The sequence below is a fragment of the Euleptes europaea genome, chromosome 18 (genome assembly GCF_029931775.1).
Source record: "Euleptes europaea isolate rEulEur1 chromosome 18, rEulEur1.hap1, whole genome shotgun sequence".
Taxonomy (NCBI): domain Eukaryota; kingdom Metazoa; phylum Chordata; class Lepidosauria; order Squamata; family Sphaerodactylidae; genus Euleptes; species Euleptes europaea.
In genome coordinates, this window is record NC_079329.1 from 14,921,188 (window position 1) to 14,948,805 (window position 27,618).

A 27,618-nucleotide genomic window follows, 5' to 3' on the forward strand; every position below is an offset into this window, starting at 1 on the left:
GGAAGAGGGACCGGGGAGCACTATCCGTGATACTTCAGTGCAATCTTGGTTAGGAAGTGTGTGGGCCAAGCCTTCATTTCTTCAAAACAGCGAAGAGAAAGAAAGTGTAACCACTGAGTTAGATGAAGACAGACTGTGGCACTTCAGTAGTGGCTGAGAGTTTCTCTGCTGCAGAGGGAAGACTTCTGATACATAAATGTGGTTTTGACTTAGGTTGCCAACCTCCAGGAATTACAACTGGTCTCCAGACTACAGAGATCAAATGCCTGCTTTGGAGGATGAACTCTACGGCATTATACTTCACTGAGTTCACTGACGTTTGAGGCTCCACCCTCAAATGTCCAGGAATTTCCCAACCCAGAAATGGCAAATGTAGATTTTAGCCACTTGGCCATTGCTTTGAGAAGTGGGGTTGCCAACCTCCAGGTAGTTTAGCAAAAATAAAGCACCGATACTAAATAGACAACTGTGTGAAATAATAGTATCAAGCTCACTAAGTTATATGCAAAAGTGTGATTATATTAATATTATATTATATTATATTATATTATATATTATATTATATTATATTATATTATATTATATTATATTATATTATATTATATTATATTATATTATATTATATTATATTATATTATATTATATTATATTCGTTTTAAGAATACATTGTGATTATAAGGAGAAACGTCCTGAGGCTTTTGGCTGAGGAAGCTGTCTTTTGACAGTGAAAGCGTTGAAACCATCTGGAGGGCGCTTCCAGCTTTGATGTGCTCCAGGCTCCATCTTCTTCCCTGGAAAGAAATATATAGAATACATTGTACTTACCTTTGAAAGACAATTGTTGAAACTGTTGAAATTGTTGAAACTGACCATCTTGTTTGGTAGCTTGCTAGCTACATTCTATCTTTGTATATATGTTCATGTATGTATCCTTATCTTTGTATATATGTTCATGTATGTATCCTTATCATTGTTGGCTCCTTGCACTTGTATATAATATAATCACACTTTTGCATATAACTTAGTGAGCTTGATACTATTATTTCACACAACCTCCAGGTAGTGGCTGGAGATCTCTCGCTATTACAACTGATCTCCAGGCGACAGTGATAGTTCCCCTGGAGAAAATGGCCACTTTGTCAAATGGACTCGACAGCATTGAAGCCACTCCCCTCTCCAAACCCCATCGTCCTTAGGCTCCACCCCCAAAATCTCCAGGTATTTCCCAACCCAGAGCTGGCAACCCTATTAAGAAGGCCGAGGGCTTTGTTTAGCCCTTTTCTCCAAGAGTCTAGTATGTTTATCCACTTCAATGTTTATTTCAATTTATCTCTCATACATTTTGATCCCATGTTCCTCCAAGGAGTTCAGTGTGGCATACATAGTTCTCTCGTCTTCCATTTTATGCTCACAACAACCATGTAATGTATGCTAAGCTGGATCACTCGCCAAAGATTCAATTAGCTTCATAGCTAAACGAGGGGTTTGACTCCAGTGACTCTAGCCAGTACACCACACTGTCTCTCTCTGTTTTGACATTTGAACAAAACACTTGGAAGCAGAGTTCTGAAAAAGGGGAGGGGTTTTGTTGTTGGAGGCCAACCAATCAGAACTCTGCACAGTGTGGCAGCGGCTCCATGATTGCCACAAGGGCCAGCCAATCAACACTCAACACAGCCAGCTCTTCTAGAAAACAGAAAGAATCAGTAACTTCTCTGCTGGGGTGGAGGGTTGGGAGTACGTGTGTCTGTCCAAAAACGGGTGAATGCAGATCCACACGAGCAATGCATGGTTGTCTTCGCAGCAGCAATGTTGTGTGTGCAGAAGCAGTTGAATGTGAGAGAATCCAGGAATCTTCGCTTCCATTTTTCACTTCTTCTCCAATGTCTTAGCCGAAAATTTAATCATCCGATGGGAACCTGAGTGGGTGGATTTAAAGAAGCTAAAATTAATAAGATGGCAGAGTCTGAAAATAGCCCATATGAAGCTGGAGCGATCAGATCTCTGTCCGGAAGTGGAGGGTCGTTCCTTCCATTTCCTTCTTGTAATGTGCATCGAACCTCTCATTTTGAGCCACTGTGAAAAGGTTCTTCCAGTCGCCAGTGATTCCTGAGTGGAAGAGAAGAGACAAGACAACGATGACTAAATAGGAACAAGGCCAAGGAGGGTTGGCTACCCTGGGTTAGGAAATTCCTGGGGATTTGGAGACAGAGCTTGGGGAAGGTGGAGTTTGCAGAGGAGATTGGGATCAGCAGGGATATGAGGCCATAGAATCCTCTGTCCAAAGCCGGCATTTTCTCCAGGGGAACTCATCTCTTACTCTGGAGATAAGTTTTAATTCCAGGAGGACTCCAGGCCCCACCTGAAGGATGGCAACCTTAAGGACGAGGTTTATAAAAACCCTCCCTATTTATCTACTTATAATATTTATAGCCTGCCCTCATTCCCAACCAGGCAGGGCTCAGAGAGGGGAAAGGAAGACCTATCACATTTGAGGGAAGAGGGAATAAAGAGTTCCTGGTTCCCTTCCACCGAAGAAGAAGAGATGGTTTTTATGCTCTGCTTTTCTCTACGTTTAAGGAGTCTCAAAGCAGCTTACAATCACATTCCCTTCCCCTCCCAACAACAGACACCTTGTGAGGTAGGTGGAGCTGAGTTCAGAGACAACAGTGACTCACATCAGGTGAAGAGAGATTAGCTCTTGCTATTAGGCTAAACAACAGAGGAAGAAGAGTTGGTTTTCATATGCAGACTTGCTCTACCTTTTAAGGAGACTCAAACTGGCTTACAGTCTCCTTCCCTTCCTCTCCCCACAACAAATACCTTATGAGGTAGGTGGGGCTGAGAGAGTTCAGAGACAACTGTGACTAGCCCAAGGTCACCCAGCTGGCTTCATGGGTAAGAGTGGGGAAACCAACCGGGTTCACCACATTAGAGTCCGCTGCACAAGTGGAGGAGTGGGGAATTAAACCCAGAGCTCCAGATTAGAGTCTGCAGCTCTTAAAAACTACACCACTTAACCTTCAACAGCAAGACTTGGTTTTCCAGTGCTGGTTCTCCTCTTTGTTCCTCCAAACAACCAGAAACCTTTGGGCCCTGAAGAAGAGGATGCTTGCATCCTATCTCCCAGCCCAGAAGCTGTATATGGGATAAGGAGAAACACTCAGGCCTGGTTCACACATAAGGGGTTAGGAGGCAGAGCCATGAGATACCGAATGTTCTGCTAAGTTTGTGATGGTCACCTCTGTCGTCTCTGCCTTTAGTCTTGGCACTAGAGCAATCCCACCACCACACCACCCCTCCAGCTGTCTACCCAGCTCACCCTTCCTCATGAAAGGGGAGACACTATGGTCCATGACTGAGGTGGGAATGGTCTTATAATTGGCCATCTCATTCTGCTTCATCTCTTTGAAGGAGGTGTGGTGGGCAATCTTCTCCACCAGCTGGGCGTCAGGGGACCTCTCCAGGAACTCCATGACCTTCCGGATCTCCCTCTGTGGATCCTAGAAGGGGAAGTAACGGTGGGGATTAAAACCCGGCTTCTAGATTGAGAAAGGGAGGCAGGGGAGAATAATGTGGTGTCAAGTGTTCTACATTTCTGTCCTGCTGGGTGTTTAAAATTAGGGATGAGACCAAATTTTGAATGCTGGCAGGTTCAATTTGACTACCCCATTTAGAGAAATGAAACAGTAGGTCTAGGTTTGCACCAGTTTCTCTTTCCTCTTACTTGTGAGCTTCCACAAGTGTTTGGATGGCTAATATTGGGAAAAGAAGAAGAGTTGGGTTTTATACTCAGCTTTTCTCCACCTTTAAGGAGTCTCAAAGCAGCTCACATTCACCTTCCCTTCCCCTCCCCACAACAGACACATTGTAAGGTAGGTGGGGCTGAGAGAGTTCTAAGAGAACTGTGACTAGCCTAAGGTCACCCAGGCAGGCTTCATGTGAAAGAGTGGGGAATTGAACCCGCCGGTTCTCCAGATCCAGGAGTCCACCACTCCTAACCATTACACCATGCTGGCTCTCGAATAGATGGTTTGAGCCATAGTGGTGCCGGCACAGGGGAAACAAGCCGAACTGAAAGGTCAGAGAATTGGGAGCTGAGGAGAGGAAGAGTCTTGCCTCTTTCAGATCTTCATAGAAGAGGTAGAGCATCCTGTATTCCTCCCTCTTGTCCCACCAGCCTTTGACGTGATCGTACCAGGATCCAAAAGAAACTGAGAAGAGAAATTTCCAGATAATAGTAGGTCTGTGGGGGAAAGCCAGGGTAATAGACAATGGTCTGCCTAGGCCAAAGCAGCTGAGCCAAAGCAGCCACAGATCCTTTCAACTTTTTAAAAATATGTGGAAGATCCTGATTTGCAGATCTTTCACATCTCATCAAGTTTGGCCCTCAGAATAAAGGAGCTTCATGTGCTCATAAGATCCCACACCACAGTGAAAACTTAAAAGACACCTGTAGAAATCTTTATGTCCATTCCACTCCCGCTCCTCCCCGTGGTTCCTTTTAACTTCTAAAATATGTGGAAGATCCTGATTACATCTTGTTAGGAAAATTCTTTTATCAGAGGTTATGAATTGTATGATTATGGCTGGTGAAAGTCAATTAAAGTACACGTACACAATGAATAGACAAAGTCCTTTGTCTTAGCAAAAGCAAAACTTTACTCACTATAAAATAGGGTAGGGTAAACTTGAGTTTTAAACAATAAATCCTTACTACATCTCTAGTTTCCTAAACATGCCAGAAAAGAACTGGCAGGAATCTAAACTTAAGCACATGGCATCTCTAAAATACAGAGTTGCCCCATCCTCTCTGGTTGAGATCCAAAAGGTAACTGATACTGCTCTTCCTTCTTAGACAAAGAAAGAGCTGTAACAACTGATCCTTACTGACCAATAGCTAATTGACGCATTGGAGATTACATCACCTTCTTGAACTGGTCAGCATCAATACAATCCATTTTAACCCTTGTCTGACTGACATGTAACGAAGCTCGCTATCTATTCCCCAACACATCTTTCACCTCTTGCCCAGCTGGGTCCTCAGAATAAGGGAGCTTCACACTGTTCATGGGCTCCAATCCCTCACAACTTCCTCCCTCCCCAGCAAGATGGGCAACTAGAGGAGCATGGCCCCCACCCCCTGTGAACCTTCTTTCCAAAGGTAAACCAGATCTGGTGAAGCAAGCTGGGGGTAGGCATCACATCACTGGTGTTGAGAAGACCCTGAGGAAGCCCTACAGGAATATCACCCCATGTTTCACTGCTCAGTCCTTACCATTTCCAGCCATAAACTTCTCCAGGAATTCATTCCAGGTTCCAGGTTCGGGGTGCACTTTTGCCATTTGGTAGAAGTAATAATATGAGACGGCCACATCTTTGGCGTTTCTGGCCACATAGATCATCTGTAAGGGTGGAGAAGGTTATGCAAATTAAGTAGCTCTGCATAGTTTATTAAAACTTCGTGGATTCTGTGGAGGAACAAAGGAGGATCTGAAATCCGGTCCCCTGAAACCCGGTTCTCTCTAGTATCAGAGGAGCATGCCTATTATTTTGGGTGCGGTGGAACACAGGCAGGATGGTGCTGCTGCACTTGTCTTGTTAGTGGCTTCCTAGAGGCACCTGGTTGGCCACTGTGTGAACAGACTACTGGACTTGATGGGCCTTGGTCTGATCCAGCAGGGCCTTTCTTATGTTCTTATGAATGGACCCTAACCCTAACCCAATCCAAGTCAGCCCTTTCCTCTGGCTTTTCAGATTTCACCAGGCATTATCCATACACTTTCAAGCTTGTTTTCTCAGCTGGAAGGACTAGAGACCTATTTTTTTATTTTTTTAACGAACATTTCCAAATGCCGAAACACTAGATGTTTCTACATGGACTGCAAAGGCGAAAATCTTTGTTACCTGTTCCCACTTTTGATACTGTTAAGAGATAGATCACGATGGGTAGCCGTGTTAGTCTGTCTGTAGCAGCAGAAAAGAGCAAGAGTCCAGTAGCACCTTCAAGACTAACAAAATACTTGGCAGGGTATGAACTTTAGTGAGTCACAGCTCACCTCTTCAGATACGAAGAAGTGAGTGTGACTCACGAAAGCTCATACCCTGCCAAATATTTTGTTAGCCTTTAAGGTGCTACTGGACCCTTGCTCTTTTCTACTGTCAAGAGATAAACATCCCCAAATGCATCCATCTAAACCAGTGGTTATCAACGTTTTTTGCTCCATTCCCCCCTTTCACCATTGTTCAGAATATAATTCCCCTCTTCCCAAGATAGTCTAACTATATATAAAAAAACCCCTACAATTTTACAGATTGTACATAATCTACAGGACATCACACTTTGCTGAATGGTGAACCCAATCCCCCCCTTGAACCCTAACCCCCCCAGGGGGAATTCCCCCCCTGTTGTGAACCCATTATCTAAACATATCAAAGGTTACACAGAGTATTTGGTCAAATAATAAAACTCGAGTCAACATCCTGTTGAATGTGAGGAGAGCCTAGGGTTGCCAGGTTCCTCTTTGCCACCAGCAAGAGGTTTTTGGGGTGGAGCCTGAGGAGGGCGGGGTTTGGGGAGAGGAGGGACTTCAATGTCATAGAGTCCAGTGGCCAAAGTGGCCATTTTCTCCAGGTGAACTGATCTCTGTCAGCTGGAGATCAGTTGTAATAGCAGGAGATCCCCAGCTAGTACCTGAAGGTTAAGCAAACCAGAAACAGCACGCAAGAACAATGTGATATAAATATAAATATATTAAAGTGGAAAGTGAAAAGGTGAAATAAGCAAAAATACAAACAGAACAAAATGCACAACTAGGGGGTTGAATTCCAGGGTCCAGGAACAGGACAGGGGTATTAAAATCACCCAGGCTGGTGAGGTACTACCGACAAGGTTTGGACGGGTAGTTTTTGTATTTACCTTGCAATCCTTGGTCCAGAACGCTTCAGGGAGCAATTGGACAGGAAGGTGGGTTTTAATCATACGTGGGGGGGATGATTTTCTCAGTAGCTCAATACCTGAAGGGGAAACAGAGGCAGTGAAGGGGTTTCTCCCGCCCTTTCCCATTCCTTCTTTATCCCCACAGAAGCCCTAGAGCAAATCGCAACGACTCCTCATTACCTGGCATGGCGAGCAAGGGTGTGGGTGTCTTACCTGAGGGGACTCCAGGGACTTTAAACTCCAAGAAAGGAACTCGGGCGTAGATGGGATTTTGTTTGCATTTCTCTGTGTCACCCTCCTTAAGGATCATGTCTATAACCTCGCTGATCCAGGTGGTTCCTGAAAAAATGTTGATCGACAGTCTTGGGCACTTCAAAATGGTGGTCCAAGAGGAAAACTCAGTCTGAGACCAGGTTCTCACAAATACCTACTTCAATTTCATCCCCCCACCATGCATTTTAACTCTGACTCTTGGAGGGAGTCATCCCTACAGTCTCTAAAGAGGAATATTTACCGATCTTTTGAACTGCCTATTTGCATGAACCTGCCTGGAATGGCCCAGATCTTTTAAAATGTAGGTCAGGTAGGGTTGCCTGCTCCAGGTTAGGAAATACCTGGATATTTTTGAGTCGGAGCCTGAGGAGGGCATCATAAGAGGGAGGGCATCTTGCCCATCTTCTGGTCACAAGGGTGTGTGTGGGGGGGGGGAGGTAGTTGTGAATTTCCTGCATTGTGCATGGGGTTGGACTTGATGACCCTGGTGTTCCCTTCCAGCTCTATGATTCTATGAGGGTGGGGTCTGGGGAGGGGAGGAATAATACCATAGAGTCCAATGGCCAAAGTGGCCATTTTCTCCAGGGGAACTGATCTCTATCAGCTGGAGATCAGCTGTAATAGCAGGAGATCTCCAGCCACCACCTGGAGGTTAGGTTAGTTTAGGAAATAAACAGCACGAAGGCTCTAGTATTAGTCACGGTGCAAAAACTGACATACACCGCGTAGTCATAGAACATTCAAGAATATTTACTAGGCATTAACGTCATGCCCTAGAATGAACCAAAATGCAAAGTCAAAAAATATATATATACATACATTATAACAACCAAAAAGATATACAGAATTGCAATTCAATAGCAGCACAACAATAGTTCATGGGCACAAAGCCTCAAATGAAGTTGCGATAACACCTGAAGAGGGACCCGTTGTGGTCCACAGAAGCGTATCCATCGGGTGCAAGGAGAACCTCGGAGAATTCAAGGTGGAAAAAGATAAACAGAGGCTCAGGGGTCACCTAACTAGTTAGCATGCCAGAGTCTCGTTCGTTATTGGAATTAACCAGACAAATCACTCCACCAACTAAGAACGGCCGTGCACCACCACCCACAGAATTGAGAAAGCGCTATCAATCTGTCAGTCCTTTCTGTGTCCGGGCCAGGTGAGGTTTCCCGTGCTGAAAACATTTAAAAACCCCAAACAGCCTGATGAAAGTTAAAAGCCACTCAGAGGCAGTTAAATTGGCCTGCTCAGTCGCTGAGACCATTGAGAAGTCTGTAGGGGAAAATACAGGGAAGGAGGAATTCCAAATCACTGTCCTCTGTGAAATAAAAGGAGTATACAGAAATGGAGACTTTCCTGTTGTTTCTGGTTGGAGGGGTAAACCCTTAGTTTTTATTAAAATGTTATCTGAATTATTATTATTATTATTATTATTAAAAACAATCATTTGAACTTCCTCATGACAAGAAGCTTCTTCGACTCTTCCATGCGTCTGAAATAGATGATGAAGATATTTTGAGGACTGTCCTGTTGAAAAGCACCCTTCTGAAGAGGTAATTTTGAATGGTGCTACAGGAGCCCCGTGGTGCAGGGGTGTTAAGCTACAGTACTGCAGTCCAAGCTCTGCTCAGGACCTGAGTTCAATCCCGACGGAAGTCGGTTTCAGGTAGCCGGCTCAAGGTTGACTCAACCTTCCATCCTTCCGAGGTCGGTAAAATGAGTACCCGGCTTTCTGGGAGTAAAGGGAAGATGACTGGGTAAGGCACTGGCAAACCTCCCCGTAAACAGAGTCTGCATAGAAAACGTCGGGATGTGACGTCACCCCATGGGTCAGGAATGACCCAGTGCTTGCACAGGGGACCTTTACCTTTACTACAGGGTAAAAAGGAAGGGATGGTTAACTCTTTCCCCATTGGTACTTTTCCCACTCAAAAATCACACACATAGCTGCATCTCTGTATGTGGAGTTCATCTAACTCTGTGGGAAGGAATCAGTTTGGAAAGGGGTGGTTTTTGTGCAGAAGAACAGACCATGGGGAAATCCTGAAGCACTCGTCCTTTCCCCCCACTTCTCCTCTGGCAAATTGTAAAGCTGTCCTGGAACCTCTCACAGCTTGAAGGGGAGAGTGAGAAACACACATGCACCCCACGCCCACACTCGAGCTCCTGGCAGACGGATGCAGCTCCCAGACTTTACTCACCAGACTTGGGATACGTGGAGATGAGCAAATCATCTGGATGCGGTTCGAAGGGTTCCACCTCACTCCAGACCTCAGCGAAGTACTTGATCATGGGAATGCCTTTAATGGGAACCAAAGGGGGCCGCTCCATCTCCTCTTCTGGCTTTAGGGATGCCAACTGCCAGGTAGTTGAAGGAAAAGAGCAGTAATGGCTCTAAAAAGATTGTACACAAACGAGTATTCAATGAAAAAGTGAATTTAGTGCCAAAGTGAAAACTACAAAAATTAACAAAAGGAAACTTACAAAATGCTAAGAGTACAAACACAATACGACAATATACGACAAGCAAGGATTCAGTTCTTATCTCATTCAATCGCTTGTAGTCCCTTAGGACTTATGTACAGTTCATATGCTTATAAATCCCACAGGTGCAGGAAGAAGAAGACTGGAGAGAAATGGAGAGGAACGCTGTCCGGATGCTTCGCGTTTTCACTACCACGTGGGCAGCTTCATCAGCTCTCCTTTCAAGTTGGAGTCAAAGCTCCTTCAGATGAAATACAAAGTTTCACAAAATTACTAAATTTCATGCGCCCGCTAGGCTGCTCCGCTCTAAACTGCTTTAGCAATTGGACTCTATGGTGTTGAATTCCCTCCCCTCCCCAAACCCGGCCCTCCTCAGGCTCCTCCCCAAAAATCTCCCGCCGGTGGCGAAGAGGGACCTGGCAACCCTATCTGGCTTCATCCTGACAGAAAGAGTTAAAGAGGATGGCTGAACATTTTTGAGCCAGCCTAGCAAACTGCAGCCTAGCAAACCTCCCCTCCCCCCTGGACATCAGCAGCTAAAATTTGTTCAGGAAGTGCATGTTTGAAATGGATATCGGCAAGGGGAGCACCTGTTAGGAAACAACTGAAAAGTAAAACCTCTTGCATTTTTTAAAAAGAAATTCCTTCTGGGGCTGGGAACTGGTGGGGTGGGGAGATGAAATAAGAGTGAACCAGGAATAGAGAAAGAGGACTGAAACCTAGTCTTCCAAAAAGTAATGTAAAACTGTATCATCATGCTGTAGATAATATGTTGTATGGAGGGAAGGCGGCATGGTATAGCCCGATCTTGTCAGATCTGAGAAGCTAAGCATGGTTGGGACTTGGATGGGAGACCAGCAATGAAGATTGCAGAGGAAGGCAATAGCAAGCCACCTCTGCTTCCCAGTTGCCCTGAAAGCCCCTTGCTAAGTTTGCCATAAGTCAGTTGCGACTTGACAGCACTTTACACACACATACACACACAATATACTGTATGCTAGCTACTTCATAGGAGCCAACGTGGTGTAGTGGTTAAGAGCGGCAGACTCTAATCTGGGGAACCGGGTTCGATTCCCCCACTCCTCCACATGAAGCCTGCTGGGTGGCCTTGGGCCAGTCACAGTTCTCTCAGAACTCTCTCAGCCCATGCGGAAGCAGGCCATGGCAAACCACCTCTGAACTCTCGCCTTGAAAACCCTACAGGGTTGCCATAAGCCAGCTGTGACTTGACAGCGCAAGCACACACAGAGCTATTTCATGCTATGTTTGGGTAGATGAAATGTGACTCCTCTTGCTATAATGTCAACATCCTGTAGGATGACTGACAGATGTAGTTAAGTTTTGTAAACCTGTATCGCAGAATATGATGTAAAATACGTTTTTTTTTTAAAGAAGGAAAGAATGGGACTATATTCTCCCCCCCCCCCACACACACACACACAACAGGCTTTCCTAGAGCACTCTAGAGTCACGCCTGCCTCCTCCCTGGACCTAACCTGCAAAACAAAACAGCACGAAACCCATCCACGTCTGCTCCTTTGTGTAGAAATCCGCCCGTGAAGCTGTTCAGAGCATGCAGCTAACTTCATCACCCGGGCTCACTGCCTGCTGTTAAAGGCACAGCCCTAGAAACCTGTTCAGAAGGGGGGCAACCTTCCTCCCCAGCTCTTCTGCTTCCCAGAGGTGTCACGGCACTTACCTGGAGAGGTTGGCTGACTGGGGACCTTTGCAGCTGGGTGCCAAAGGACAAGCCTCTCTCCCTAACTAGCTCTGGCCAGAAGTGGGTGGAGAAAGAGTTTGTGGAAAGTTGATAGGCAGAGGGGGGAAGGAACATTGTTTGCCGAAGCACTGCTGGCATTAATTCAACTCTTCGGATTTGTTGCCAGGACAATCTTGCATTGTGAAACACTCACATTCCGCGATATTTCAGGGCAATCTTGGTTAGGGAGTGTGTGGGCCAAACCTGCCTTTCTACAAAGCGCCAGGGATCTCAGCTGCCTGGAAGATATCCCCTCTGAACGTGACTCTTTCACTTAAGACATGCATTCTGTGCATGCTCAGGAATGCTGTTTTCTGTATTATTAGTTTCTATATTCAAAGACATCCAAAACAAGTCTCTTGGCTTATTCTGGCCCAAACTAGGCAAGATGTTTGTTTGTTTGTTTGTTTGTACATGAAGTCCTCCCAGGCAGCAAGAGGAAAAGCCAGTTAGAAGGTAGTGTGGTCAGAAGCATCTTCTTCCCTGATAAGCATCATCCCTTGTCTGTCTCCAGATTTCTTTCTTAGGGCAATATCTTGTTTCTTCTTTAAAGTTCTGCAGCTGTCAGTTAGTGTTGCCAACCTCCAGGCAGTAGCTGGAGAGCTCCTGCTATTACAACTGATCTCCAAGCGATAGAGATCAGTTCAACTGGAGAAAATGGCCGCTTTGGAAGGTGGACTCTGTGGCATTCATACCCCCTTGAAGTCCCTACCCTCCCCTAATCCCACCCTCCTCAGGCTCCACCTCCCAAATCTCCAGGTATTTCCCAACCCGGAGATGGCAACCCTAGATGGGGAGGGGCTGTGGCTTAGTGGTAGAGCATCTGCTTGACATGCAGCAGGCCCCAGGTTCAATCCCCAGCATCTCCAGTTAAAAGGACTAGGCAAGTAGGTGATGTGAAAGACCTCTGCCTGAGACCCTGGAGAGCCGCTGCCAGTGTGAGTAGACAGTATTGACTTTGATGGACCAAGGGTCTGATTCAGTAGAAGGCAGCTTCATATGTTCATATGTACTCTCCATCTCTCTCCCTCAGCTAGTGATGTAGCTAGAAACCTGTCTCTAATCTCTACTCTTTGCTATCAAGTATGTTCATTCCCGAATAAAGCTTTCCTTTGATCAGTTTGTGCACCGCTGTTGAGTTAATCACTCAGCCAACACATCCAGGGAAAGAGAAGAGGGCAATGCGGCCCTCTTGCCTTCCTTCAATCCCCATCGGCACCTAAATCAATAGTTCTCCCTCATAAATCTCTGTTCTCTCATATGGCCTCCCGTTAGGGTTGCCAACTGCCAGGTAGTAGCAGGAAATCTCCTGCTAATCAACTGATCTCCAGCCGATAGTGATAAGCCTGTATTATTGTATCAATTCCCAATGACAATAACACAGTAGGAGGATGATAGTTCAAATCAGTTTCTTTATTAGGCCCAATATACACACCGGGTGAAAATTGCCCAAAATGCGCAGAACAATTCACACAAACATCAAAGGAGTGCAAGCACGGATATAATCTTTGGTAATGGGAGGTACAAAAGACGAAATACATGGCGTCAGTACATAGCACCAATAATAGATATTTAAGGATTTGAATACCCTATTAGAGATTTGGAGGCGTTACATAGAAATGGTGATCTCATTCTCACTAATGAGCAGTGAAGACCCATATTCCCAGGTGCTTCTCTATTTGATCCTAAATTACTGCAGTTCTTCTTATCTTGGACCCTGGAAGCTGCCAAGGCTAACTAAGAGGGTTCCTAGCTGGTTCTTATCTCTGGAAAACCAGCTTATGCAAGCATGCTAAGGCCATCTATGGATTCTTTAATTAGCTTCTAACTAAGGAGCAACAGTGGGCCTCTTATACTTGAGACCTGTAACATATGCAAGTGCTTGGTGTCACTATACAAGCCACCTCTAATATGCTGAGTGTGGCATGTTCATGAGTGCAGATATACTTTATTGAGTACAAAGAATATATTTCAAACCAGAGAATACGTTTCCAATACATTTTTAGTGAATGAATACATTTCTTCAGTGAAAGAATATATTTTCAATAACACATAATGATTTCAGGCATTTCAATAGAGGTCAGATCACCTGGAGAAAAATGGCCGCTTTGGCAATTGAACTCTATGGCATTGAAGTCCCTCCCCTTCTCAAACCCCACCCTCCTCAGGCTCCGCCCGCAAAATCTCCCGCCGGTGGCGAAGAGGGACCTGGCAACCCTACCTCCCATCAGGAAGGTCTCCACAGTCTCATATTCCTGCAGAACGTATCAAATAGAATCGGTCTGGAGGCCTTTTTATAAAGGGAACAAGTTATAGGTCATAGTTAATGTCTATGAAATTGTAGGCAGTCTTTATTGCATGTGTATGCTGCCCTGTTTATTGCATTATAGCTTTATTACACATTTTATTGTATGTAATATATTGTTTTACTGCAAGGTTCTCTAGTCTTGCAACCCCTGCTTTATTATCTGTTTTATACTCTTTTTTAGTTCAACTATTCTCTAATTTGTTTACCTATTGCTATGGAGTAACTGTTGGTTGTATGCTCTCTCCTGCTTTCTGCATGGTTTCTAGTTGTATTCAATGCTTTTTTTTTGGTACAAAATAAATGGTGATGGTACTCATATATATGGTTGCACTGGTACTCATATATATGGTTGTATTCAGTGCTTTTTTGGGGGTACAAAATAAATGGTGCTGGTACTCATATATATATTTCCACCAATTCCCCCATCACAACTTTGGGTAGCCTTCAAAAAAAGTGCTGGTACTCAGTACCAATTAATACTGCCCCCTCCCCGGGTTGCCAACCCCCAGGTACTAGCTGGAAATCTCCTGCTATTACAACTGATCTCCAGCCGATCAGTTCACCGGGAGAAAAAGGCCGCTTTGGCCATTGGACTCTATGGCATTGAATTCCCTCCTCTCCCCAAACCCCACCCTCCTTAGGCTCTGCCCCAAAGCCTCCCGCCAATGGCAAAGAGGGACGTGGCATCCCTACCCCCCACACGCACACTGGGGAGAGAGAGAGAGCTCTGGTTGTAATCAGTCTTGAGTCTCAGTGAGAAAGGCGGGCTATAATAAATTAAGTAAATAAATAAAAATAAACATAACAGATAGAGAGATGAAGTGATGTCTTGTGTTTTATTTGGTTTGATGTGTGTTTGTTAGGGTTGCCAACCTCCAGGCGGGGCCTGAAGACCTCCCGGTATTACAATTGATCTCCGGATGGCAGAGATCAGTTCTCCTGGAGAAAATGGCTGGTTTGAAGGCTGGACTCTATGGCCTTGCACCCTGCTGAGGTCCCTCCCCTCCCCAAATCCCACCTTCCCCATGCTCCACCCCCCAAATCTCCAGGTATCTCCCAAACCAGAGCTGGCTGTTGTCTAGTTTGTGGACTTCCTAGAGAGGCACCTGGTTGGCCATTGTGTGAGCAGACTGCTGGACTCGATGGGCCTTGGTCTGATCCAGCGTGGCTCTTCTTATGTTCTGACATTCTTAACCCTAGTTTGTGTTTAGTATTAAAAAGTTCAAAGAGATCAATCGAGAGGCCAAGCATTCCGCTGAGCATTCTTAAGAAATTGTTTGGGTCACTTGACTACCACTCAAGGCTTTAGAAGTCAAACCAAGAACAAGCCTTTGCAAAGTCAATGAAGAAAGGGCCAGAAAAAGAGACTTCAGCTATGTTACAATAACAGAATGAGAGCCCAGGCCATGTTTTTTGATCAGAGAATAGGAATTGGTTCTTGTAGGTTATCCGGGTTGTGTAACCGTGGTCTTGCAATTTTCTTTCCAATACAATAGGAATGTTACCAGGTTATAGCAGTGTCCTTATTTTCAACCATGGAATATTAGATCAATTCCCAGCATGGCACATAAAGGGACCATGGTTCTCACTGATACATTTCCTGAAGTCCATTTTCTTCTTGAGTTATGGCAAAAAAAATTCCTAAATTGTCTTGGAAGGACCAGAAAAAAAGATCCAGGGAGTTCAGGGTCATTCCCTACCACCTGATTGACAGGTTAAAAAAAACATAGAAACCCAGAAATGGAGAGCTGAAAGTGTCAACAAGGGTCAACAACCCCCTGCACAATGGAGGAAATTCACATCTACCTCCCCCCCCACTCCCCCAGTGAAAAGGGACAGCATGGCCTTCTGCTTGACCCTAGACACAGACTTCCTGTGTTTCTGAGCTCAGCAATCCCTCATAGGGTTGCCAACTCTGGGTTCAGATATATTAGGAGATTTGAGGATAGAGGCTGGGAGAGTAGGGTGAAGGATCTTGGTTGGGTATAAGGCTATGCTATCCACCTTCCAAAGCAGCCATTGTCTCCAGGAGAAGAGGAATAAATGTTTCAAACAAACAAACAATAAGTTGTTCACATAGAGTTGTTCACGTAATTCCGGGAGGTTGGCAATCCTAGGAGGGAGAAAACCCTCTGCCCTGTCTTTGGAAACTAAAACCAAATAGCAAAGAGTTGAGTTCACACACCCCATGCCTCAGTGGCTGCCATTTGTGATGACCCCACCCTAAGGTCCCCAACCCCAAGGTGGTGGCTGCGAAGTGCCTAATCGTCCGTATAGTCCAATAAACAGATAATTAGGAGGAGGTTAGAATTAAAGCAGTCAGTTCTTTATTTAGCTAAATAATCGAGCCGGGTGGGCTAACCGCTAATACCAGAGAGGAGAGCCACCACAAGAAAACAAAGGAGGGGAAGGATCCTTTATGCCTTAGGATCAGGGGCAGGTACATCACCTTACAAAGAAACAGTTCATATAACAAAAAGACAAAAGAGCCAATACACAATTAGATACCTGAATACATTAATTAGCATAGCCTATAATGTAGCCCGAAGGCGTTCTTAGAAAGAGGAAACCGGAAACTACATTCCTAACTACAGATAAGAGAATCCATTCGCTAACCCAAGGACGGATATGCTTAAGTTGCGAGGGGCCCTACCAGACAGGAAAGGTGTTGCAGCTTATAGTCTTCTGATGCCAACTTTCCCAAATATTCATGGTGTGTGTGCTATATTAGCCCTTATACATGGGCACAACAGCTGGAAATCTCCCACTATTACAACTGATCTCCAGCCAATAGAGATCAATTCAGCTGGAGAAAATGGCTGCATTGCCAATTGGACTTTATGGCATTGAAGTCCCTCCCTTCTCCAAATGCCTCTCTCCTATGGCTCCGCCCCCAAAATCTCTAGGTATTTCCCAACCCAGAGCTGGCAACCCTACCCCCCCCCCCATGGCAGACCTTTGGCCTTGCCCTCCATAGCAGCCATTTGGGGGTAGCATCCATGACCCTTTCCCAAAATCCCTAAAGTGCCGGCCCAACAAGGCTGGAAATCCCTGCATTGCCGCACCTGGTGCTTGATGCAGGCATACACCACAAGTTGCTACTGGTTGGTACAGTTCCCTGCGATGTGAACCTGTTTTCAGTTTAATAGTCATGGATCACCCAGCTGGGGCAAGGCTGGATAAACACCAGTGAGGGAGATTAGCCAAGGGTGCAACTTTGGTCACATTGCTTTAAAGTCATGTATAAAAATCTCATAGGTGCTCAAGCAGGTGAGAGGGTTTTACTGGCTTTAACTAGGCTTTAAACATCATAAAACTGTGCATATGGACAGGAAGTGATGAACCAGTGCAGTGTAGTGGATAACAGCGGTGGTTTGGAGCGGCGGAGATCTCCTGCTATTACAACTGATCTCCAGCCGATAGAGATCAGTTCCCCTGGAGAAAATAGCTGCTTTGGTAATTGGATTCCATGGCACTGAAGTCCCTCCTCTCCCCAAACCTCGCCCTCCTCAGGCTCTACCCCAAAAACCTTCTGACGGTGGTGAAGAGGGACCTGGCTACCCTAGATGTCATGTAAACTTCCTGTCACATGCTTGTAAGCATGGATCCCATGCTCAGTGAGTTGCGTGTCTGGAAAGATTGAAAATCACTTCTCTAGACAGATTTTCAGTATTTCAAAAAAGATATCTGAAAATATTGGTTGGGATTCTGTCCCACTGTGAGTTATTCATTTAAAATATTCATATCCTGCACTCTTAATGCACTTGATTCCAAAAGTGATGGTAATGCAACGTTTGCATAAGATTTAAGAATGATAGTTACTATGGGGATTAACACATGGGCAGAATGTTCCTGGTTCGCTCCTCTGTTATCTCACAATATTTTAATCCCACAATATTTAAGACTAGATAATCAAACGCATGACGCCAGCCCATCCCACTATAAGTCTGAAACAAGTAGCTGCTGGAGGCTCCCTGCATTTGAACCAACCATATAATGTGGGATAGTTCGCAATGTGGGATAGCAGGGGAGTGACATCGCCCAAGGATTGGCTGAGGAGTTATCCAATCAAAGGGCGATTCTCCCCCTTTTTTTTTCTTGGAACACCAGCGTTCAGGTATACCATTGTCTCAACCAATTGCTCGTGCAGGAAAGGGGGCGGGACGGAGGAGACCGGTAAGGGGCATTAGTAGAGAGCTAGTTGAGTCATTACACGCATGTCGGCGTTCCGGTAATGTGGCGAAATAAAAAAAAAGTAGCGGTTTAGCACCGAAAAGATCGCTAGAAACCAGGGATTGCTTAACCCGTTTTTTTTTTTTGCCTTAATTCGCGTCTAAGGTGGGTCCTATGCGCAGCCCTTGGACGGTCATGTGTGTGGACCATGGGGATCCGCTACTTTTAAGGCAAAAAGGTGAGACAAATTGGCTGTGCGTTAAACCCCTATCAGATCTTGATTTTATCAGTCATCGAAATACATTTACAAGTGAAAAGAAAAAGGCACAACCATGAGAAATGACATTTCAAAAATACCTGCACACAAAATTTAGATTGATTGGCCATCGCTTGTGGGTTATTTTATTTAGCACAGGCAACAGGAACAGTCCAGGCACATTTTGGTGTAAGTTTCACCAAGGAACACAAAGGTGGGCTTACAGCTGCATGCGGAAGGTCAGGTCACTGCCCCCCAGTTCCCGGGCACAGACTTCATCTAGCCGTTCGCTTTGAGCCACTGTGAAATGTTCCTTCCAGTCTCCTACGGTGCCTGCAGGTGAGGGAAAAACCAATCCAAATAAAAATGAACAATCTGCTTTCCTTAGGATTGCCAACCTCCAGGTACCAGCTGGAGATCTCCTACTATTACAACTCATCTACCTATGAGGGGAAAGGTACTTCTGAGCTCGCCTTTACTTGTCCGTTTCCTCTCAGAATGATGCACCTCAGACACCTTGTAGATCAGGTGTCCTCAGGGCATTCCCACAGACCTGACTCTCACTGATGCTCTGTTGAGGAATGAAGCCCCAGCCCCAGCTCCCTGGGCAAGATCCTAAGTTCAAAATTACTGTTTATGTTTCTAAAGCTTGCAGCTTGCTTTTGTGATTTCAGGACCACTGCCAAAAAATTAAGCCACTTGATATTTCTGTACCAAAAATCCAGCGATTCCCACCAAGGGATCCCCTCTCAGAACTGAGACCAAAAGCCAGCCTACAGCACCCACCTTTTCTCATGAAATTCGACACATTTTGGTCCAGAAAGGAAGAAGGTATAGTGCTGTAATTTGTCATTGGGTTGGCTTTCATGCTCTCAAATGCCGTGTGCTGCACAATCCGCTTTAGAACTGGTTCTGTGAGATCTATACCGAGGAATCGGGCTACTTTCTGGATTTCCCGGTCTGGGTCCTAGGGGGAGACAAGACCGATGAGGGGAAGGTTAGGCTGCCATTAAAAGGTAGTTTCTTGCTCCATGCATTGCTGTTAGAACTCATAGCAGGAAAGTACTTCCTCAGAGCATTTTTAGCAGCAGAACTCATCTGTAGGTAAAATAACTACCTCAAAGAAGTATGGGCGTGTGACAGGGAGGGGGAGTTTCTCACCTCCTTCATATCTTCATAAAAGAGGTACAGAACTGGGTGCCGGTCCTTGGCATCCCACCAACCACAGACATGGTCAAACCAAGACCCACCTGAAACTGCAGACACAAGAAGATGAAGAGTGAGTGAGTTATAGAATTCACATATTCCCACTTCATTCATAACGAGTTGATGTCCATATAGGGTTGCCAGGTCCCCGTTTGCCACTGGTGGGAGGTTTTTGGGGCAGAGCCTGAGGAGGGTAGGATTTGGGGAGGGAAGGGACTTCAATGCCATAGAGTCCGGTTGCCAAAGCGGCCATTTTCTCCAGGTAAACGGATCTCTGTCGGCTGGAGAGCAGGTGTAATAGCAGGCGATCTCCAGCCGCTACCTGAGGCTAAAAAGGAATTCGACTGACCCGCACGACTTTCGTGTAGCTGCACAGGACTTGTGTTCTAATCTTATGCAGAGAGGATATGATGAGGCCACTATCTCTATGGCCATTGATAAAGTTGACAGCCAACAGAGAGAATTATTACTTCGGCCATCTGCAAAAGAAAACCCGAGATCTACTGGCATTTTTGCGTCCTTACAGTTTAACCATCTTACGCATGAGATACAACGAATAGTTCGCCGTCATTGGCATATCTTGGACGGTGTTCCGGGCTGTACAGCTTTACCAACATTTGGCCTAAGAAAAACTAAGTCTTTACGTAATTATCTAGTTAGGACAGATAGGCTAGTGGAGAAACCTAGAATTAACATCCGGGGCCATTTCAGATGTGGCGCATGCGCCTTATGTCCATTGAGTCTTCCTATTAAAGAACTGAGTGCCTCACAGTATAATTTCAAGTTTACTCTCCAAAATTTTACAAATTGCTTGTCTAAAAACGTCGTCTACGCGGTCCTTTGCCCGTGTTCAAAAATGTACATTGGCTCAACGTCACGCCAATTAAAAATACGTATTAATGAACACCGTACGAGGATCCGCTCTAAGATAATGGAGGCTCCGCTCACTGAACATTATCTTAAACTCGGTCATTCTGAAAATGACATTCGCTTTTTTGCACTATGGCAGTATCGATCCAGACGATACTACCAGAAGAATATTATGAAAATATTACACCAGCAAGAATTAAGGTACATCTATCTCTTTAAGACGTTGTCCCCCTCAGGATTGAACAATGAGTTCGACCTATCTAGCTTTTTGTAAAGTATAAGATTCTCCTCAGCTGGCAGGGCTAGAATACCTTTTAAAACTAAGAAGCAGATTTACTGCTTTACCAGCCTTCAGAGTTAAGTGTGATACCCGTGAGGGTCGCTGGTCAGCTTATTGGTAAGCTAGAACTGATGCCATTTTTTTGTATTTTAAGTATAAATGCTGAGCTCTTTCCGCGATTGTTGTTTCCTTCATGTAATGTTTTTCTTTCAGAGGTCTTTGTACCCGTAGAAATATTGTTCCTTAACAAACAAATGCACAACTGATGAAGCAAGTTTGCGAAACGTACACAGACTCCGGAAGTGGCGTTTTGTTGTTCGTTACTCTTCACATTCATATTTATTTCATATGGACCTTCTATGATTGATTTTGGAGCCTTGGAATCTGATTATTTAGATTGAAGAACTGGAAAAGCAACTGTGTTGCCAGGAGGAACTGTTGGTGAATGTTAACCAGCTTTATTGGACAGTTATTTGGTGAATTTCAACCAGTTTTCTGTTGGACTCCTCAATTTATTTTAGGCTGATATTTACTTCAAGCCATATATATATTGTTTTTGCATTAAATTAGTCATAGAACTTGTCTCTCTGCATTTGGTTGTTTATTAGTTTAATTCTAAAAACTGTAAGAATTGTATTGCATACTATTAATTATATGAGCTGTGGTGCTGTTTATTCTCCCTAACTAACGTTTTTCAGCATACGTAACAATTGTTTAGTATATCTATACTTTGGCTCTTTAATATGGAAATGTTTAGTTATTCAGATGCTGATAAAGATAGAATCTTTAAAATGTTACCTAAAAAAAGCATGGCACAAAAAACTGCAAATGTAGATATGACCAAAGTTTGGAATTCTTTGAAACGCAAAATCCGATCTGAATCACATGCTGTAACACTCTCTGAATATGTTGAAAATAAGATTATACCTAGAGGTTTAAGAGTTCAAAAATCACCGGCATTATACCGTGGGGATAAGGAGTTCAATAGTAAATGGATGGCAATTTTAAACAAATGTTCTTATGATCTAATGATGTTAATTATCGAAAGGTCTATTAAAGAAGCTGATATTGCTGGAATGGAGGCTGAGAAATTTAAAAACGAATTAAAGACCTCTGTCACTGAGGAGGTTTTTACTGAGCAAATAGAACAGATAGAAAAGGATTTGGGTAAATATAGTTCAGATATTGAAATGTACAAAAAACGGAAACTACTTAGGGACAAGGATGACTACTTGAAGGATAGGGTCTACTTTTGGACCAATAAGGAGAACAGACCCCGTCCCTTTAAGGGTGGGGTCCAGGATAGACAGTCTGACTCAGAAGGTTCCTCTGGAGAAAGAGGCGGATCAAGTATCTCGAGTGGCGGATCCTTTGGCTCCTCCTCGTACCATTTAAGGTCTGGCCGACGGGATTTTTCTTATGCCCCGGGACCGCAACGGGGTCCGCGAAGGAAACAGCAAATAACTTCGTGATTAATCTATCTTCACGTGATTTTTCCACTGACGAAATGAAGATTCTCAATTTAGGGTTAGGGTTTGTCCCTACACCCATTTATTCAGGTTTTCAGACGCGGGTTGACCTATACAAATTATTTCGCAATATTAAGATTAGGGAATTTTTTAAGGGGCAAGACAGAGGTTCTAAGGAGTTCAGTTCATTTCGGAATAAGTCCACCTTTTTACCAAAAAATCCTGGGCATTTGGTTAACACCTTTCAGTCCCTTGTGCTGAGAGACGTCGATAAGCTTGAGAAAAGAAGGAGGTGGCATAATGATAAATTGAATCTAACTGCACAGCAACTTAAAATATTGGAAACAATCTCTGTGGATCCTTCTATTGTTTATATGCCGGCTGATAAAGGCGGAGCCCTGGTGATTTTGGACTCGTCGTCCTATGACTTAGAAAATTTGAGACAATTGGGAGACAGTAATTTTTATAAACCTTTGCCTATGGATCCCTCCAGTAGGGTCATGAAGATAATAAAGACTGTGATCTTTGAGGGATTATCTCTTAATTACATTGACAAAGCTCTGGCCGATTTTCTTATAGTACAGTATCCCAGGGTTCCCATTTTTTATTCACTACCAAAAGTGCATAAGTCTTTGACTAACCCACCGGGTCGCCCAATTATTTCGGCAATTGGTAGTATGTTGGAACCTATCTCCAGATTTGTTGATTACTTCCTGCAACCCTTTAGCAAGAATACTAGTTCCTACATTAAGGATTCACGAGATTTTATCAATAAAATTGAACACAAAGAAATTCCAGCAGAAGCTATCTTTGCCACCTTTGATGTTACTTCTCTTTATACCCACATTCCCCTAGAGCAGGCTCGGAATATCATTGAGGAACTCCTCCACAAGAGACCGGACCAGAGTGTGCCCACACATTTTCTGTTAAGTTTAGTTGATATCATTTTCGAGAACAACTTTTTTAGATATCGTGATCAGTTCTATCTTCAGACACGGGGGGTAGCCATGGGCGCCGCCTGCGCCCCGTCTGTGGCAAATACTTACATGATTTCTTTTGAAAAGGATTTTTTGTTTCAAGATGCGATCTTTCAGGATCATGTATTATATTTTTTCAGGTTTATTGATGATTTATTTTGTGTGATTGACTCCGTGGAAGCCTATAATACTTTGCTGCTTCATCTGAACTCAATGGACCCTAACCTCAAATTCACGGGGAACTACCATGCACGGACGATTTCTTTTTTAGATCTGATGGTCTTTAGGACCGACTCAGATACCATTGCCGTAAAGCCATATAGGAAGCCAACTGATGTTGGAGCTGGCCTCCACTTTACTTCCTGTCATCCGCTGCACTTGCGGCGTAATTTACCATACAGCCAACTATTGAGGCTAAAAAGGAATTCGACTGACCCGCACGACTTTCGTGTAGCTGCACAGGACTTGTGTTCTAATCTTATGCAGAGAGGATATGATGAGGCCACTATCTCTATGGCCATTGATAAAGTTGACAGCCAACAGAGAGAATTATTACTTCGGCCATCTGCAAAAGAAAACCCGAGATCTACTGGCATTTTTGCGTCCTTACAGTTTAACCATCTTACGCATGAGATACAACGAATAGTTCGCCGTCATTGGCATATCTTGGACGGTGTTCCGGGCTGTACAGCTTTACCAACATTTGGCCTAAGAAAAACTAAGTCTTTACGTAATTATCTAGTTAGGACAGATAGGCTAGTGGAGAAACCTAGAATTAACATCCGGGGCCATTTCAGATGTGGCGCATGCGCCTTATGTCCATTGAGTCTTCCTATTAAAGAACTGAGTGCCTCACAGTATAATTTCAAGTTTACTCTCCAAAATTTTACAAATTGCTTGTCTAAAAACGTCGTCTACGCGGTCCTTTGCCCGTGTTCAAAAATGTACATTGGCTCAACGTCATGCCAATTAAAAATACGTATTAATGAACACCGTACGAGGATCCGCTCTAAGATAATGGAGGCTCCGCTCACTGAACATTATCTTAAACTCGGTCATTCTGAAAATGACATTCGCTTTTTTGCACTATGGCAGTATCGATCCAGACGATACTACCAGGAGAATATTATGAAAATATTACACCAGCAAGAATTAAGGTACATCTATCTCTTTAAGACGTTGTCCCCCTCAGGATTGAACAATGAGTTCGACCTATCTAGCTTTTTGTAAAGTATAAGATTCTCCTCAGCTGGCAGGGCTAGAATACCTTTTAAAACTAAGAAGCAGATTTACTGCTTTACCAGCCTTCAGAGTTAAGTGTGATACCCGTGAGGGTCGCTGGTCAGCTTATTGGTAAGCTAGAACTGATGCCATTTTTTTGTATTTTAAGTATAAATGCTGAGCTCTTTCCGCGATTGTTGTTTCCTTCATGTAATGTTTTTCTTTCAGAGGTCTTTGTACCCGTAGAAATATTGTTCCTTAACAAACAAATGCACAACTGATGAAGCAAGTTTGCGAAACGTACACAGACTCCGGAAGTGGCGTTTTGTTGTTCGTTACTCTTCACATTCATATTTATTTCATATGGACCTTCTATGATTGATTTTGGAGCCTTGGAATCTGATTATTTAGATTGAAGAACTGGAAAAGCAACTGTGTTGCCAGGAGGAACTGTTGGTGAATGTTAACCAGCTTTATTGGACAGTTATTTGGTGAATTTCAACCAGTTTTCTGTTGGACTCCTCAATTTATTTTAGGCTGATATTTACTTCAAGCCATATATATATTGTTTTTGCATTAAATTAGTCATAGAACTTGTCTCTCTGCATTTGGTTGTTTATTAGTTTAATTCTAAAAACTGTAAGAATTGTATTGCATACTATTAATTATATGAGCTGTGGTGCTGTTTATTCTCCCTAGCTACCTGGGGGTTGGCAACCCTATGTCCATAACTTTTTTAAGGGCTGGAAAGACAATAGTCAATAGCTATGCAGATTGACATAATTTCCCATTTCTTTTCATATTCTGCTAACCAACCAGTTCCTGTGATAAATCTTATACTGATAATATAGCTAGAGGGACTGACCGCCCCCCAGACCAAACATTTCCTGTTTTCCATCTCCAGCCTTTTCACTCACCCTTCCCATCAAGGAAATCTTCTAGAAACTGGTCCCAGTTTCCTGGCTCTGGCATAATCGGGTTCATGCGGTGGAAGTGAAAATAGGACACTGCATTGTCCTTCGCATTCCTAGCCACATAAATGACCTGTGGATACACAGCAGAAACAAGAGGGAGCCCAGAAGTCCTATTGCCTGTCCCCTCATCTTTCCCTGCTAGCCTACAAGATTCCCCTCCCTCCATGTTCTCACTAAGAACAAAGGTACTAGTCTTTTGGTTTGGAAATCCTGGCCAGGATTATTTTACTCTGTCAGATCTCAGAAGCTAAGCAGGGTCAGCCCTGGTTAGTATTTGGATGGGAGACCACCAAGGAATACCAGGATTGCTATGCAGAGGAAGGCACTGGCAAACCAGTGTTAGTCTTTTGCCTTGAAAACCCCATAAGGGGTCACCATAAATCAGCTGCGACTTGACGGCACTTTACACACACACACAGTCTGCAGGCAAAGTCCCAGACAGATTATCTCAAATTTACCAGAGTATAACTCCAAGGTTGAGACCAAGGCCAAATTAAGCCGTGAACTCTACATGTGCTCCGAGGCACTCTCAGCTTTTATTAGGGCTGCAGGGGTTCCACCCTTGAGCTCAGAAAATCAAAAGAGGTCCCAGAGATTAATCACATTGAATCCCGCCCCACCGCCAGCCCCCTCATCCCAGTTGTCCTGACCTTGCAATTCTGTTCCCAGAAGGAAGGAGGCAGGAGCTGAACCGGGAGGTGAGTTTTGAGTGTTCGCGGAGAAGGCATCGCCTCTGCATCTTCCAGGCCTGAAACACCACCAGGCAAGACACAGTCTCACGCTGAGAAACCGTTACCCACAACCTGACACCTGTTCCCTGAAACTGCACCCCCTACTCACCTGAAGTCATGGGTTTGGGAAGGAACAAATCTATGTAGGGCATACGCTTATATATTGGGGCCCGAGCACACTTCTGTGGGTCCCCTCCTTGTTGGAGCATGTCCACAATTTCCTGGATCCAGGTGGTCCCTGGTGAAGGTGAGGGGAAGAGACATGAAGACCCTGTAATACGACCAGCTCCATAGCCCACCACCTTTTGCTTTGCCAGGCCCTCAGGTTTCATGTCTAGCTCCGCTACCTGCTTTGGGATAAGTGCAGATCAGAAGATCGTCTGGCCGGGCTGCAAAGGCCTGCAAGAGACTCCAGTTCTCTGCTGTTCCTCTGGCCAAAGGGACTCCCTCAACCTCCACTGGTTTTGAACGCTTGATTAAGTTGAAGTTCAAAACTTCCTGCCCTGGTTTGAGATCCATCACCTAGAGGGTCTACAAAAGAGATAATATGAATAATGAGAGTGTCGGTGAAAATAGCTCATAATCATCAGCCCCTCTGGGTTCTCTAGCTGGAGGTCGAAACACGAAGCAGAGTAGAGTAGAAGAAAAACGTTATTAAAGCATTGCCTTCGTTTGCGTCTGTACTGCCAGGAGAATCACAGTTGGACCTTTAGATTTCGACAAGTCTCTCCGAACAAAGAACTGAGCACTCCTTTTATAGCTAGCAGCTCAGTTACAAATTAACTGCACATATTATCAGGCAGTACGGATTATTCATACAATACATGGACTAGATCTTTTGCTAACTCGAAGCACATGTACATACATGACCAGTACCTGATCTATGCAACCTGTTGTGTGACTGCTGCTTGAATAGTTATTCGTTTTTGCACCTCTGGGAATTATTTCCGCATTCTTGTGGTCTTAGCTATAGGGTCTTTTACAGAAAAAGCTGTGCTCAGCTTGTGAGATTTAGCCAGTTCCACTGTGCCATAGTTCATCATTTTAGCTGAGCAAGAATGAAAGATGTCTGTTTCAGCTGATATGCAATTTCTCCTTCAGGAGTATTCTGCCTTCTTCTTCTACATAATCAGTGACTCTCCTCCCCTTCCTGGTGCCACCTAGTTTTGCCATCCTCTAGGTGGGGCCTGGAGATCTCCGGGAATTACAATTGATTGCCAGATGGCATAGATCAGTTCCCCTGGATAAAACGGCTGCTTCAGAGGGTGGACTCTATGGCAGTATACCCTGTTGAGCTCTCCCTCCAACCTAAACCCTGCCCTCTCCACCCCCCACCCACAAATCTCCAGGAATTTCCCCACCCAGAATTTGCAACCCTAGTAACCATGTTCACTTACTGATTTTGCTCGCCTCTCAGGCAGTCAGATTTCCCAACTTTAGTTTTTTCTTGCTCTGGCGTCCTGAAACCTTTTCTGGTTTGCACAGGGCCTATGAAACAGGCTGGGTGTATCTGATTATGAGAGGGAGCAGAGAGGGCAGACACGTGGATGAATTATCTTGCAAGAGAGGGCCAGGCATTTTGCCAGGGCCTTCCCTTCATGTCACTTGGTAGATTTTACAATAGATGAATCATAGAATAATAGAGTTGAAGCCAGTAGGCACATAAGGGTATCCTGTACCAGGGAACTGTAGCT

The 27,618-nt window shown here is 44.4% G+C and overlaps 2 protein-coding genes across 2 annotated transcripts; both read right to left on the reverse strand.

The window, feature by feature from the left end:
• Positions 1-1,977: 1,977 nt before the first annotated feature.
• Positions 1,978-9,559, reverse strand: LOC130490004 (sulfotransferase 1 family member D1-like). The gene is given in 7 exon segments (XM_056863797.1): positions 1,978-2,109; positions 3,323-3,542; positions 4,120-4,214; positions 5,279-5,405; positions 6,920-7,017; positions 7,154-7,279; positions 9,418-9,559. Coding segments are annotated over 7 exon segments (909 nt in total). The 5' UTR covers positions 9,548-9,559; the 3' UTR covers positions 1,978-1,996.
• Positions 9,560-18,416: 8,857 nt separating this feature from the next.
• On the reverse strand, positions 18,417-26,443 carry LOC130490006 (sulfotransferase 1C2-like). The gene is made up of 7 exons (XM_056863798.1): positions 26,272-26,443; positions 26,034-26,162; positions 25,844-25,941; positions 25,137-25,263; positions 19,358-19,452; positions 18,983-19,163; positions 18,417-18,529 (listed from the first exon to the last, which is right to left on the reverse strand). The coding sequence occupies exons 1-7, from the start codon at positions 26,441-26,443 to the stop codon at positions 18,417-18,419; spliced, it is 915 nt and encodes a 304-aa protein (XP_056719776.1).
• Positions 26,444-27,618: the final 1,175 nt, after the last annotated feature.

What these genes read in the sequence shown, in the direction of transcription:
- LOC130490006 (XM_056863798.1), bottom strand. Translation starts at nt 26,443, where the DNA reads ATGGATCTCAAACCAGGGCAGGAAGTTTTGAACTTCAACTTAATCAAG. An exon ending in TCCCAAACCCATGACTTCAG is followed by an intron (nt 25,942 to 26,033) that starts GTGAGTAGGGGG and finishes GTGGTGTTTCAG; the next exon opens with GCCTGGAAGATGCAGAGGCG. An exon ending in TCTGGGAACAGAATTGCAAG is followed by an intron (nt 25,264 to 25,843) that starts GTCAGGACAACT and finishes GTGTATCCACAG; the next exon opens with GTCATTTATGTGGCTAGGAA.